Consider the following 15,956-nt stretch of genomic DNA (forward strand, 5'->3'; position numbering starts at 1 on the left):
ACCATCATTTTCTTTGATGTAGAGAGTAGGCTCACCGTCACATTTGTTGAAACCATTGTCCAACAAGTAGGCATCTATCCTGCTGTACCATGCACGCGGTGCTTGCTTCAGCCCATAAAGAGCTTTCCTCAACTAATACACTTTGTCTTCTTGGCCTTCTACATCATAACCAGGCGGTTGCCCAACAAACACTTCCTCTTTCAACACTCCACTCAAGAACGTTGATTTTATGTCCATTTGATACACTTTCCATTTATGTTGCGCAGAAATCACCACCACTGTACACACTGTCTCCATCATCGCGGCTGGCGCAAACGTCTACGCATAATCTCTTCCATGCTGCTACTTGTATCCTTTGAAAACTAGCCTCACTTTGTGCCTTTCAATCTTACCGTCGACATTACTCTTGGTCTTATAGACCCACTTCACTCCAATGACATGTTTTCCTTGTGGCAAGTCCACTAACTCCCATGTGTCATTCTTTTTTATTGCTTCTATTTCTTCCTCCATTGCCACAACCCATTTTTATTCTTTGACTGCATCTTCAAAATGGATTGGGTCATCTACATGACAAAATAATGCAAATAAGGAATTCAGACCAGCGTTGCTATCAACTTCATCTTGCTCATAAATTTCATTTAAATTTCTGAATTTTGGTCTTCTTGTGCTTGCTGAAGATGGGCTTGACATGTCACTTGGTGTTGCGCCTTGCGATGTGCTTGGAGAAGCACTTGCTTGACTTCGTGATGTTGTCCTATTATTTGTTGATGGTGTTCCTTGCTGCTTACTTAGTTGCGCTTGAATAGGTGTAGAGGGCGTCACTGTTGAGGAATTACTTGTTGCTATCAATTCCTCTTTGTCCTCATGTGGTATACGTGCTTTGACGTTGACTATCTTCTATAAAATTCCATCCCATGCTTCCTCTTCTATGAACTGCACATCTCTGCTGATTATGACTTTCTTGGTTAATGGATTGTAGAGCTTGTATGCTTTGGATTCATCACTATATCCAACAAATATACATTTCCCCCCCTTGTTGTCTAATTTCTTCCTCAACTCATCTGGGACATGTGCATATGCCACACAACCAAAAACTCTCATGTGTGTGGCATTATGCTTTCTTCCACTCCATGCCTCTTCAGGAACTATGTTCTGGACGCTTTTGGTCAGACATCTATTCAAGATATATGTTGCACATGCGATAGCTTTAGCCCAATAATCATTTGGCAAATGCTTTGCCTTCATCATACTCCTTTCCATTTCCATAATGGTCCTATTCTTCCTTTCTGCCACACCATTTTGCTGAGGTGTATACCTTGTTGTAAATTGCTTGTGAATTCCATGCTCCCTGCAAAATCGAAGGAAGTCATTTGAGATGTATTCACCACCTCTATCAGTCCTAAGGACTTTGATGTAGTGTCCACTTTTCTTCTCAATAAGAGCCTTGTATTGGTGAAAGCGCTCAAACACTTCACTTTTCTATTTTAGGAGATAGACCCATGTCTTCCTTGTGTAGTCATCTATGAAGGTCAATAAATAGTGGCTGCCACCAATTGATGGTGTCTGCATTGGTCCACATAAATCTAAGTGGACAATCTCCAAAGGTGCCTTTTCCCTTACTGACTTTCTTGTTGGAAATGTCTCTCTATGTTGCTTGCCCAAGATACATCCTTCACATAGGTTGTTCAGTTTTTCTATGAGTGGAAAACCCTTCACCATGCCTTTCCTATGCAACAAATTCAAACCTCCAAAGTTGAGATGTCCAAATCTCAAATTCCATAACCAATTTTCATCTTTGACCTCTGTTTGAAAGTTCACTTGTGTGACAGCTGCCTCTTTTCTTCCATCCTCTTGTGAGTTCATTGATAGTTGTGCTTGTGCACCTTCTTCTTTCAAATCTGATCTTATCTTTAGGGGAAACATTCTATTGTTTGTCATCTGAACCTTTGCAATCAGCTGTCTGCTTGGAGGCCTATCCAAAATTATGCACACATCATTTTTGAAGAAGACATTGTAGCCCTTTTGCATGAGTTGTCCAATTCTTATGAGGTTATGCTTCAGATCGGGGACAAAGTAAACATCTGAGATGTACTTCTTCTCCCCCTTCTTTGTTAGGATATTAACTCTTCATTTTCCCATGACAAAGACTTTGTTATCAGTCCCTAATGTCACTTCAGATTTCACACTTTCATCTAGATTGGAAAACATTTCTATGTTCCCTGACATGTGGTTGCTACACCCTGAATCTAGATACCATATATCACTTTGTTTTTCTTGTGCTACATTACAAGCTAAAAACATGTTATTGTGGTTTTTATTTTCTTTTGTGAAATTTACACTTGGTTTGCTACTAATGTCATATTGCTTCTTTCTACATTCATTTGCATAATGACCATACTTCTTACAGTAATGACATTAAACTTGAAATTTATCATACCTTTGACCTTGTGCTTGATTTTAGCTTGGGAATTGACTTGGATTTTGATTGTTGCCCCTTCCACTTGAGCTTGAAGGGCTGATTCTTCCACCTCTATGTAGGATTCTTCCTCTTCCTCTAGTATATGATCTTGCTCTACCTCGACCTTGACCAAAGGAAACTTGCGTCTTGAAGGCATGCTCTAATGAGGAGATTGTTGCTCTATTCAGTCTATGTTCATGAGAAATTAGTGATGCATGAAGCTCATACATTGAGAACTGTGAGAGATCCTTTGTCTCTTCTATGGCCACAACAATGGCATCAAACCTTGCTGGCAAACTTCTCAAAACTTTCTCAACTATTCTTCTTTCCTCAAGTGTCTCACCATGAGACCTGATTTGAGTGATTAACCCAATTACATGTGTAAAAAACGAGTCTACATTCTTAGACTCTTTCATACAAAGTGTTTCAAAATCTCTTCTCAACATTTGCAATTGTGTTGTCTTGACTTTTTCCATGCCTTGGTAGGTTGTCTGGAGGGCATCCCATGCTTGCTTAGACTTTGTCGCTACTGCAACCCTTGGGAAAATACTTTCATGAACTTCTTGGAAGATATAGAACAGGGCTTTTGAATCCTTCTTCCTGTTGATATAGAACAGGGCTTTTGAATCCTTCTTCCTGTTGTCCCTTAGCAAATATCTTTATGCTTGAGACAAGGCATTGTATGTTGCTGCATCTGCTGGTTCTTGGAAACCGTTCTCCACCAAATCCCAAATGTCTTGAGAGGAAAACAGGGCCTTCATTGTAATAACCCAATAATCATAATTTTTGCCATTAAATTGAGGTATCTGAGGATTATTCAAGCTTGTTCTTGATGTTTCCATTTCTGAGTGAAAGAAAAAACTTTCTACCGAATGGTAAATATACTTCAAAAATTCTGCCCTCAAAACAAATTTTAATTGGTAGTAAAAACTCTTTTTTTCATTAACAGAGTTTAACCCGAGTCTCACTCAGAAATTCGATTCTGACAGAGTCAACTAGCTCAGAAATAGGTTGCAGATAGGATATCACAACCACACAGGGACTTAATTAAAACAAAAATTTTAGGCACAACAAAATTGAGTAAAACAAAAGAGGGTTGCGGTAAATTTACTAGTGTAAGATTAATACCATAACGCAACAAGCCACACTTTGTATTATATGTCAAAACATAAGGAAATACATTCATGTGATAAATGGAGGTTGCAGCTTCAAGTGAAAAACACAACAAACTTACTGAGATTTATGCATCACTGGGGTTGCGGAGTAAACTTCTATAAAACTCCACAAAACTGGTTTTCACGTGCCCACCAATATTTCCTCCACGATTTTCTCTTCACTACCTCACAGACTTTGGCTCTCTAACTTGCCCAACCATTACAAAAATGACTTTTACATCCATATTTATCTCAAGATATAAATTTGACATTAATACATGACAAAGCAAATAATTAATACCCAACATGGGTGATTTTACATAACAATTGGTTTTCTGAACTTGCAGGTGTTATGGAGTGTGGGCAACAGTCGCGGAGTAAATGTTTGCCCATATATATTTACCAAAATTTATTAAATTCCTTAACTTCTCTGTTGTGTTGCGGAATGGTCAGTGTTGTACTTCTACTCTGAATTCAGTCCTTTCGCATGCAAACAAAATCACAACCATGCAGTAGTTGACTGGGCACGCATGGTGTTTGTCAGTGTGTTTAAGGCAGTGGTTGGAATTAATATTTCCAACAAAAATTGGCATTTATTTGGTAGATCTGGAAGAACTACTACAAATTCCTTGATAATTGGAAGAACATATGAACCAAAAATCTTGACCAACGGGAAGAAAAAGCTACATTAAAAATATAAAAAAAGGCTGCTAATTACAAGAATTAAAAGGCTACCAAAGAGACATCGTTACATGTGGCACACGTATAATAATCACTTGTTGGAATATTAATTCCTACTTGTCTCTAGTGTGACTTTCTATGTAAAGTGTCTGTTCCTATTCTATAGGAGTGGTTTCCCTAGTTTGGTGTGTGGTTGAGATATTCTCTCAACCAACAGATTGTATGTCCAAGATAGTTTTCCTATCTAGAGACAATACTCCTGTACATATGTAATTGCATATTTGATTAATGGGATATAGATTCCTTGGTATAATTTTATCATCACTTCCCAGGTAACAAGTCATCCAGAGTCACAATAGTTGAGATGAACTAGTCATGAATATGATCATTTGGTTTTAGCCTGAGGAAAAGTGCCTTGGTTTTTTGAATGGAAGATTATATTTATTATTTAGATTTTTTTTTTTTTTTTTATATAATTATAATCTAGATGTTAAATTATTAATCAAATTAGTAGTGGGGACAATTATTACTGGTTGGTATATGTAAATGTAAGTTAAATTATCATTATTATTCAAGAAAACTATATCACTGAGAATTATAACTAAGGAGGAGTAAAGAGTAAGTTTTCTTTGGGTTAAATGTTTTCTTGGTATTGGACCATTAACCTATTTTCTTTCATTATTATAAGTAAATAAACTCTAGAAATAAGAAACAATTTTATAACTCTATTTACTTAGCTCAATAAATTTGTACCCTGAATAAGAAAATTAAATTTTATATATTTAATAAAATTAAATGCTTAAAAGCTAAAAAATTAGAACATTGTTATTGATTATATCAATAGACGTAGGTTATATGTTTTTCAATATCAATTATATTTTAGTTTTCTAGATTGTAAGCAGAGTTTATAAAATTATATATTAAATTTGATTATTTATTTTGTATTTTCAAACACATTAGATTTAAATAAAAGAATTGATGTAAGAATGCTATGTAAACATAAAAATTAATATCTGTAAGTTTACTCTACTAATAATAACATCCCCAGTTCAAATTCCCCATGGGTGCTTACCTACCAAACAAAAAAAAATACAGCGGAGGGTTTACGCAGGTGCGCAGGATTGACAGAGGAATCCGCAGCCAGGGGACGGTTCCTCAGTCGGGGGACGGAATCCTCAGACAGGGTCTGCGGCTCTTTCGGCTGAAACGATTTTTTGCAGCTTCGTTGTTTTTTAATAAGAGAACTAGGGTTAAAACCTAGCCGACAGTACTGAACGGGATGGACGAGACAAGGGGGGGGGGGGTGCAAACCCCTCCTTCAAAAATATAGTGATGGGAGAAACCAGTTCAGAAGGGATTCCAAACGGAAACAAGGAAAACCTGGCCCCGGTAATGGGCAACTTATGGCAGAAACGAATGAAAGGAAAATGCCTTCCTCGAGCTCAGAAAAAACCCAGGTATGTCATTCCCTTCAATAAACTGGAGGAATACAATAGCTATATGAAGGATCATGCATTAATCTGCAAATTTATCGGCTATTGGCCTTCAGAAAAGGAGTTAAATAGATGGATAGAACAGCGATGGAAACCCCGGGGTCATATAGATCTTAAACTGGGAGCGCAGGGTTTCTTCACTGCTATCTTTACGAACCTGGAAGACAAGAACAGAATTTTTGAGGAAGGGCCGTACTTCCTGAACAATGCAGGTCTGTTTATGAAGCATTGGGAAGAACGGTATAACCCTGACAAAGAAAAACTAATGGATGCCCCGGTGTGGGTTAGGCTGTTTGGGTTACCCGATGAGTTTTGGGATCCGGAAATCTTGGAAGGAATAGGAAACTCAATAGGTAGCTTTGTCAAGACTGCAGAGGCCACCAGAAGAGGAAAGTATAATGCCTTTGCCAGAATTTGTGTTTTCATGAACTTGGCTGAACCACTCCCGGAAAATATCGAATTGGAATACCATGATGAAGTCTGGACGCAGCCGATTGATTATGAACACATCCCCTTTCGATGCCGGAAATGTCATGAGTACGGCCACCTATATAGGCAATGCCCATTGAATAAGGAGGAAGGGGGGAAGTCAGATAAAGATAGGGCAGCAGACAAAGAGGAAGGCTTCCAGCAAGTCTATAGAAAGAAACGGCAAAATAAGGAAAACCTGAAACCCAAATCGCAAGAAACATCCAATACAATAAAAAGTCAAAATAAGTTCCAGGCGCTGCAAGATGACGCGGAAGGGTATGAAATAAATTTGAATGATGATGAAGATCCAGAGAACTCGCCCATGGAGATTTCCCGAGAAGAGAAAGAGAAAGCAAAAAGCCCAAACAAACCAAACAAGGAACAAACAGAGGAAAAAGAGGCGGAAGAAACAGTGGAATCGCATATGGAAATTGAAAACCAAATGGAAAATGAGGCCGAAGAGGAAAAGTTAATGAAGAGACTACTCCAGGAGTGGAAGTATCTGGATAATAGATTTATACCAGAAAAACAAAAACAGTTATTCAAGGAAGCTTTCCAGAAATACAAGGAACGGAAAGGGGAAAACCTGGAAAAACAAATAACGGAGGTTGGTGAGCAGCAGAAAGAAATGCTGGAAATGGGCAATGCTGGCAAAAGTAGCAGAAAAAGAGGTCGGAGAACGTTAAATGAAACTATCCAATCGGTGGGCGAAACATTGATCAACTCTGGTAAAGTGATACCTCTGTCAGAGGTATTTTTTCCTTCCTTCCAAAAGTTTTAAATGATTATTGTCAGCTGGAATATTAGGGGCTTGCATAGTAAGGGAAAGCAAAGATATTTGAGAGATAAACTCAAAAAAGAAAAACCTAGCATTTTGATACTGCAGGAGACTAAAATTGGGGTACACCAGTTAGAAGAAATCATTGAAAAAAATAGATTGAATTACAAAGTTATGGGACAGGATGCCATAGGAGTTGCTGGGGGAATAGCAATATTGTGGAACCCGAATGAAATCCTTCTAGATAATTGGACTAGCATGCATGGAATCTTGACCGGGCTGGGCAGGATAGTGGGGACCAAGGAAAAGGTGGTCATTACAGGTGTTTATGGACCCACAAACCCTGGAGAAAAAGAAAACTTCATCAGAAGTTTAAGAACTATCCGACAACTTTTTTCTGGGCAACCTTGGATCATTGGAGGAGACTTCAACTTAATCAGATCCCTGGAAGAGAAAAAAGGTGGGGTTAGAAGGCTGGATCAGTTCATGGATAAATTTAATGAGATGATAGAGGACCTAAGAGTAGTAGATCTTAAAACCATCAATGGAGTCTATACATGGAATAATCGAAGAGGAGGCAAGAACCAAATTGCCTCAAAACTGGACAGATTTTTAATATCTGAAGACATCTTGAACAAGGATATCTTTGTCGAGGCCAAGATTATCCCCTCCTTGGGCTCGGACCATTGGCCAATCCGATTGGAAATCGACATTAAAAAAATCCAGGGTAAGAAGCCATTTCGTTTTGAAGCATTCTGGTTACGGGATCCGAATTTCATAAAAAAGGTAGAAGAATGGTGGAATCAAAGTAGAGTGCAGGGTAGAGGAAAGATGCACACGTTTCATTTAAAATTGAAAGAATTGAAGATGAAGATTAAGAAGTGGAACAAAGAGGAATTTGGCAACATCTTGGAAGATAAGCAAAAACTAGAAAAGGAAATGGAGGATCTCCAACAGAAAATAATTTTGGAAGGCAGGGCTGAGGAAAGCATCACCAAAGAAGGGATTCTGCTGGGAAGAATGGAAGAAAGACGAAAGCAAGAGGAAATTCTATGGCGACAAAAATCTAGAATTAAATGGCTTCGGGAAGGGGAAAGAAATACAAAATTTTTTCATCAGGCAATGGTTAAGCATAGACAGGGAAACAAAATTCTCTCCATTAAAGGGAATAATGGTATAAGGTTGGTGGAGCAAAAGGAAATTGAGCAAACACTAGTGGATCATCATAGAGGAATCCTTTCTGAACCTCAAGTAGATCGAGTGAGAGCTATCCAGGAGATCTGTACTGCTATACCTAGACTAGTTACGGAGGACCAGAACAAAGCCTTAATGAGGGCGGTTACTTTGGAAGAGCTGGAAGATACAGTGAAAGCAATGAGGAAGGGCACAGCACCGGGCCCGGACGGCTTTACAGTAGATTTCTACCAGGCTGGCTGGCATTTTCTTGGAAAAGACATACTGGATTTGGTAGAAGAGTCAAGGGTGCAGCAGAAGGTATGGCCGGCTCTTAACTCAACCTTCTTTACTCTAATTCCTAAAGGAGAAAATATGGAGGATGCTAATGGCTTTAGGCCGATAGCTCTCTGTAATGTAGTGTATAAGATCATAACCTCTCTAATTGCTAGAAGATTAAAACCCTTGCTGGAAAGTTTAATATCGGCGGAGCAAACTGGTTTTGTGGAGGGGAGGCAGATCTTGGATGGCTTAGTTGTCTCTCAAGAAGTTATTCACTCACTCAAAGATAAAAAACGAAAGGGAATGATGATCAAGCTTGATTTATCCAAGGCTTACGATAGGCTTAACTGGAGGTACCTGGAAAGAGTTCTGGAATGTTTCGGTTTTCACAAGAGATGGATTACATGGATCCACAATCTCATTTCTTCCCCTAACTTTTCAATCTTAGTCAATGGAAACCCTTCGAACACGTTTAATGCCTCCAGAGGTATCCGTCAGGGTGATCCGTTGTCCCCTTTCTTGTTCATCTTAGCAGCAGAGGGTCTAGGAAGGTATATTACTCAGGAAAGAGCAGCTCACAGATTAAAAGGACTTCGCTTATGGGGAGACAGACTTCCTCTAACGCATCAACAATTTGTTGATGATATAATGCTCTTTGGAGAGCCAACTGTTAAGGAAGTCAAACATCTAAAGAAAATTCTAGACCTGTTTGCTGAGGCATCGGGACTTGAAATTAACCGGGATAAATCGTGTGTTTTTATCTTCAACACGGTGGATCAAGTGAAGACTCACCTTATTAGAATTCTGGGCTTCAAAACGGGTGAACTACCTACCAAGTATCTGGGTAACATGCTGGACTTCACGTCAAAAAGATTAAAGAATTGGCAGGGAATCTTAGATAGAATGAGGAAAAAAGTCTCGAGCTGGGCCTTTAGGGCCCTGAATATTGCTGGCAGAATTGTTTTAGCCAAATCGGTTCTTCAGGCTATACCTATTTATCCCCTTTCAATTATGGCGGCCCCGAGAGGAGTTTATGGGAAGATTAGAGAAATTATCAGAAATTTCATTTGGAGAGGGTCGGAGGAAAAGAAGAAATGGGCCTTAGTGGCCTGGAATCAGCTTACAGAGAGGAAAGAGAGAGGTGGGTTAGGATTAAGAGACCCAGAATTGCTCAATCAAACAATGGGAGCTAAACTTTGGTGGAGGTGGTTGCAAGGGGGAAATGACCTCTGGAAATCAATATGGAGAACAAAATATCGAATGCCAGACTCACAGGTAGACATTCTAAGACAAGAAGAAACGCCTCGCGGATCCGCTGTATGGGAATTGGCCAGCCAAAATAGAAACATTGTCGAGCAGCATGCGTTCTGGGAAATCAGAGGAGGGAATGAGGCTCACTTCTGGGACGACAAATGGCAGCAAAGAGAAAGACTGAACAATATGCAGAATCTTCATCAAATCAGAGGAAGAATTGAGGGGAATAGAACAAGTGTCAAGGATTATTGGAAACCTGCCAGCATGGATGACTGGTGGAGATCCTGGAAGGACCCGTTAGAGTGGGATCAGAATCTTAGTCCTGACATGCAGACGGCTTTCAAAAAGGAAATGAACTCAAGGAAAATCAGAGTAAGAGACGGAAAAGATATCCTACGCTGGGGTAATACCATGAGAGGCCTTTTCTCAGCTAAGGAAGCTTATTATTTGGTAAATTCTCACAATAACAATGAAGGCCAGCAGGATTGGAGGAAAATTTGGGATCTAAATTGGTGGCCCAAAGTGACCACTTTCACTTGGTTAGCTTCGAAAAACAAAATCTTAACTTGGGACCGCATCCAGAAACGGGGTTTCTCGGGACCTTCGAGCTGCTATCTGTGCAGAAAACACGAAGAAAACAGAGATCATATCATGATCCACTGCCCGTTTATTAATCAACTCTGGTCTAATACCAAGCGCACCTTTAATAAACCTGGGGTGGAGGTTAGAGATTTTCTCGAAATGGTTTTCCATTGGAGGGAAGAAACTTTCCACTGCAAAGTCATACAGCGAGCCTGGAATCTTGTATCAGGTTTTGTAATATGGATGGCATGGAAGGAACGCAATGCTAGAATTTTCAAAAGTATCAATAAGGAGCCTGAGGTAATCTGGGAGCGGGTGGTAGAGGCGATGAGAGAAACCATTCTGGTAGAGAGATGGCAGGACGAGGATTGGAAAGCAGATCCAAGGGAGCAAGAAATTTTGAACAGACTCAACCTTAAATTTGAAATGGTGCATTATCAATTAAGGAGAGAGCAGGACATGAGGATTAAAAGCCCAGACAAGTTTACCTATCCTAGGGGACAATTTATAAAACTAAATTTCGATGGGGCCTCTAAGGGCAACCCTGGGGATGCAGGGTTCGGGGGTATATTCCGTGACAGCAACAGACAAGTAAGATGGATATATGCCGACTGGGGAGGGAAGATGACCAACAATGAGGCCGAGTTCTGGGCTCTCCATACTGGATTGAGAATTGCTATCAGAAATGGGTACTCCAACTTGGAAATTACGGGCGACTCCCAAATTGCCATTGAAATGGTAAAGAAACTCAGGAATGGCAAGGGGTGGGAAAAGGTGACTAAGAGCTGGCGCACAGCAGGTATCGTACAGGAGATAGCGGATATGATTAAAAGAATAGACTACTGTATCTTTAATCATGTTAGAAGAAATGGCAATAAAACTGCGGACTGGCTTGCCAACTGGGGCAGCCGTGGCCAGCAAAGCAGGATAGATAGTCAGTGGAGGAATGCGGAGGCAAATAGAGAGTGGAAAGATCTGATTACGCTCATTAAGGTTGATCATGATGGTGTTATCGGGGATCACACTTCGATCAATGAAAGGGATTATTAATTGGCAGAGGCACGATCGAACCATGGCCAAGGTTCGATTGAATAAGGTGCTAAGTGGCATGCAAATCCACACAATGATGAAGCAGGAATTAAAAGGAGGTATTATGGCGGCAGAGGGGATGAGTACCAAAGATTACACATTTGATGCGATAATTAATAGGCATCAGCTGAGAGGGGAGATTAACGAGGCGTCAGGATACATTGCAGTGGACGTGATTACGGATGGAACGGCCGACGGTAGTGGGGTACCGGATCCGGATGGGAAGCAGCCGGGAATTAAAATTCGGGCCTCATCCTATGTTCACCATATTATAAATCTCCGAAGTCAAGAGAAACAGAGACCGAGAAACAACTACCCTTGCGGGATAATTCAGAAACATTTCCATAGTCTCCAGCAGAGGCATTCAAAGGGGGGAAATAATCAGAGAAGGAAGAGCGACAGGACTGCAGGTGGTATGGAAACTCGACAGAGAGGCCGTGGTGTAGGGGAGCGGAATGCAATTGATGAAGATCGGGAGCAAGGGAAGGGCAAAAGCCCCATAGAACGAGACTCCCCATTCATAATTTGGGATATAGATGATGATTCAGAAGAGGAAGACGTTGGAGTCTCTGGGAAAAGATTTAAGGAAATGCAAAAGAGGAGCTCGAAAGGTAGCACGCCCCAGCCGGAGACAAATTCGCCTATGCTGAATGCCTCTGATGATAGACGTTCGGGGCTTCGCAAGAGGGGTCGTCCACTGAGCAGTGGTCAAAGCAAAACGCAGAAGGGGGATAGGAACCAGAGCACGACAGAGCACGAGGAAGGGGAAAATTCTGGAAAGCGACAGCAGCAATCTGCGAAGCCTAAAAGAACAGTGATGCACCAAATTCGAGAGGCGGAAAAGGCCTTTCAAAACAATGCTGACCCTGATATTCGTAGGTTAATGCAATATCTTGAAGAGGAGGCCATTCAGGAGCAATCGTCAGACGAGATGGAAGAATGGGCAACAATCCTCCACGACCCGGGCCACACTCGTGGTCGCAGGACTCTGTTCAAGCAGTCCCTTCACATGTATTGGGTAATGAAAGGCTTGATGGCGAAGGCCTTGGAACAGGTTGCCAAAGAAATGGCTGATTTACTTCAGAAGAAACCGGATATGAGCAAGGAGCTAGGCTATATTCGTACAGCCTTGTCAAGACAGGAGGATAAAATGGATGAGATTCTTCACCTTCTGAAGAGTGATCGTCAGGATCCTGTTCAAGGAGACAGCCAGCCGAATCCTGCGCAAGGAGCCAGCCGGCCAGTGGAAAAGGAAAATGCATGACGGGAGATATGTTGAATACTGTTTCTCTGTTTTGTTCTGATTTTGTTTCGTGTCTTTATAGATGAATAGTAGGAACAGAAATATAGTCATGAATAGGGTTTGCTGTAAGTTTCAAAACTGCTATGCTGTGTTAGCTACTTTGGTTAGACTGAGAGCCTATTACTTCTGGGCTGGACTGAAAAATTACAGATGGTTTTTGACCCGGTTTCCCCTTGAGGGCGGGCTTCTATGGTTTGGACGATGTATCTTTTTGAAAAATTTTCAGTAATAGAATGAGTAATACCTGAGCTTACAAAAAAAAAAAAATTAATAACATCCCCATATTTTCAATCTACCCTCCGTGTAGGAAAATTTGATGGAAGAATGTTATGTAAGCAGAAAAATTAATATTTATGGTGAAGAAATTAAAGATCAAACAGTGGTTGAAAAGATCCTCAGATCTTTGTCTACCAAATTTGATGTTGTGGTAGCAGCCATAGAAGAAGCCAAGGATTTGGGATCATTGATAGTTGATGAGCTGATGGGATCACTTCTATCGCATGAGGCAAGGGTAGACAGAAATAAGGATTCCACTTTAGAGATTGCTTTCAAAACTCAGGTTTCTATTTCAAGAGATAGAGGTTGAGGCAGAAGTAGATCGAGAGGCAGAGGATGAAGCGGGAGATATGGTGTTCAGAGAGATAGTCGATAATAGCATGAACATGAAAACGGAAGCAACTACAGAAGCTTCGACAATAATCAAATAGTTGACAAATCAAAGGTGAGATGTTATTATTGCAATAAATTTGGTCACTATGCTCGTGATTGCAGGAAGAAGATAGCTGATCAAGGGAACCATAGAGCTAACGTCACTACAAAGAGTACTAACTCCATGTTCCTAACTTTCCATACCGTGCATGAACCTTCTGCTAGTGTGTGGCTATTATACAATGGTTGCAGTAACCACATGACAGGCAACAAGGATTTGGTTGCAAATTTCGATCAATCTGTGAAAACAGAGGTAAAGTTGGGGACTGAAAAGACTGTGGAAGTAGATGGCAAAGGAGTGGTCAACATTCTGACCAAGCAGGGGGAGATGAAGACAATCTTAGAGGTATATTATGTTCCTAGTCTCAAATATAATTTGTTAAGTGTTGGTCAATTGACACAGAAAGGATACAAAGTTATCTTTCAAGGTCAAGAATGTGTTATATATGACAAGCCCCCAAGCAAGCAACTGATAGAAAATGTGCAGATGGCGAGGAATAGACTCTTTCCTCTAATTTTGAATTACAGTGGTCAGGTGAGTTCTTTTATAGTTGCATGTTCTGATGATTATTGGTTATGGCACTTTCGATTGGACACTTGAACTTTTCTGGTTTAAAATTGTTGCGGCAGAAATAGAGGGTCAGAGGATTACCTCTCATCAAAGAACCTGCTAGTACTTGTGAGTGTTGCATCTTGGGAAAGCAACACCGTGAAATTTTTCCAAAGGGAGTTGCATACAAAGCAAAGAAACCTCTTGATCTAGTGCATACAAACTTGTGTGGACATATGAGGACACATTCGATTGATGGAAGTTGTTACTTCCTCACTTTCTTTGATGACTACAGCAGAAAGACTTGGGTTTACTTCTTGAAGCATAAGTTTGAAACTTTTGCAAAGTTTAAAGAATTCAAAGCCTTAGTAGAGAACCAAAGTGATCGACAAATCAAGGTATTGAGGTTAGATCATGGTGGAGAATATGACTCAAAGGCATTCCATGATTACTGCAAACAACATGGGATGAGAAGATAGTTTACATCTAGGTACACACCACAGCAGAACGGTGTAGCAGAGAGAAAGAACAGGACAATTATGAACATGGTAAGAAGCATGTTGAAAGGAAGAAACTTGTCTAATGAGTTTTGGGCAGAAGCAGTTGCATGTGCTATTCATGTGATCAACAAATATCCTACAAATAGTGTGATGAACATAATACCAGAACAAGTATGGGCAGGTATGTGTTGTAGTGTATCTCATCTCAGAGTATTTGGATGTGTAGCTTATGCACATGTGCCTAAGCAGTGAAGAGGAAAATTGGATGATAAAAGTGAAAAATGCATATTCACTGGTTATAGTGAGCAATCAAAATCTTACAAATTGTATAACCCTGTCACAAAGAAGACCATAATTAGTAGAGATGTTGTGTTCAAAGAACATGAGTCATGGAAGGGAAATGTAGACAAAATAGTTGATACACAAGTGCCACTGATGGAAGAAGATGATGTAGCAGAAAAGGAGTAGCAAGAATCACAGGTGAAAACACCAAATAGAGACACACCAACAAGGACTCCAAGCTTTTCAGAGTAGCATGGATCTTCAAGCAGATCAACAAATCAAGATTCTCCCAGGAATCAATCAGGTGATGAATCAAGTAATGGTAAGAGAAAGATGAGAAGTTTTAAGGATATTTATGATGATTTGGATGTTAGTTCAAATTTTGCATTGTTGTCATTCCAACCTTCTTTGTTTGAAGAAGCAATCAAAGATGAAAATTGGGTGCAAGCCACGAATGAAGAAATTGAAGCTATTGAAAAGAATGATACATGGGATTTGGTTGATTTTCCAAAGGAAAAAAGTCTCATTGGTGTGAAGTGGGTGTACAAGACAAAGTTGAATGAGAAAGGTGAAATTGACAGATTTAAAGCTAAACTTGTAGCAAAAGGATTCTCGCAGAAACTGGGAATATACTTTGGAGAAACGCTTGCTCCAGTAGCCAGATTGGATACTGTAAGAGCAGTTCTAGCCACAACATCTTAGAAGAAGTGGAAAGTATATCAGATGGATGTGAAATCAACATTATTGAATGGAATTCTAGAAGAAGAAATTTATGTGCAGCAGCCTCCAGGATATGAAGTTGAGAGTAATGAAGAGAAAGTTTATAGGTTGAAGAAAGCGCTCTATGGAATGAAGCAAACGCTTAAAGCTTGGTATAGCAGAATCGATAGCTACATGATTAAGAATGGATTTTGCAGAAGAAACATTGAACCTACCTTGTACACAAAGGCAAATGAGCATGGAAATATTTTGATCGTTTTCTTATATGTTGATGACATGATTTTTACGGGTGATTTTGGGATAGATGAATTTAAAGCAGCCATGATGAAAGAATTTGAGATGACAGATCTTGGTCTCATGAAATATTTTCTTGGCATAGAAGTTGAGCAATTTGAAAAATGAATTTTTATTTGTCAAAACAAATATGCCAAAGATTTGTTGAAAAGATTCAGGATGGAAAATTGCAAACCTGTCCCTA

At 40.0% G+C, this 15,956-nt stretch overlaps 1 protein-coding gene across 1 annotated transcript; it reads left to right on the top strand.

The window, feature by feature from the left end:
* Positions 1-5,625: 5,625 nt before the first annotated feature.
* LOC149234160 (uncharacterized) lies at positions 5,626-11,376 on the top strand. The gene is made up of 2 exons (XM_089368174.1): positions 5,626-7,008; positions 7,144-11,376. The coding sequence occupies exons 1-2, from the start codon at positions 5,626-5,628 to the stop codon at positions 11,374-11,376; spliced, it is 5,616 nt and encodes a 1,871-aa protein (XP_089224300.1).
* The last annotated feature ends 4,580 nt before the right edge of the window (positions 11,377-15,956 follow it).

This window comes from Pinus tabuliformis, chromosome 8, assembly GCF_031772625.1.
Source record: "Pinus tabuliformis cultivar Carrire ecotype Pingquan chromosome 8, CPIR1, whole genome shotgun sequence".
Classification (NCBI taxonomy): Eukaryota; Viridiplantae; Streptophyta; class Pinopsida; order Pinales; family Pinaceae; genus Pinus; species Pinus tabuliformis.

Bases quoted from the DNA above. Each gene is read 5' to 3' on its own strand.
- LOC149234160 (XM_089368174.1), top strand. From the start codon at position 5,626: ATGGGAGAAACCAGTTCAGAAGGGATTCCAAACGGAAACAAGGAAAAC. The intron at 7,009-7,143 runs GTATTTTTTCCT...TTGATACTGCAG, and splicing joins AAGTGATACCTCTGTCAGAG to GAGACTAAAATTGGGGTACA.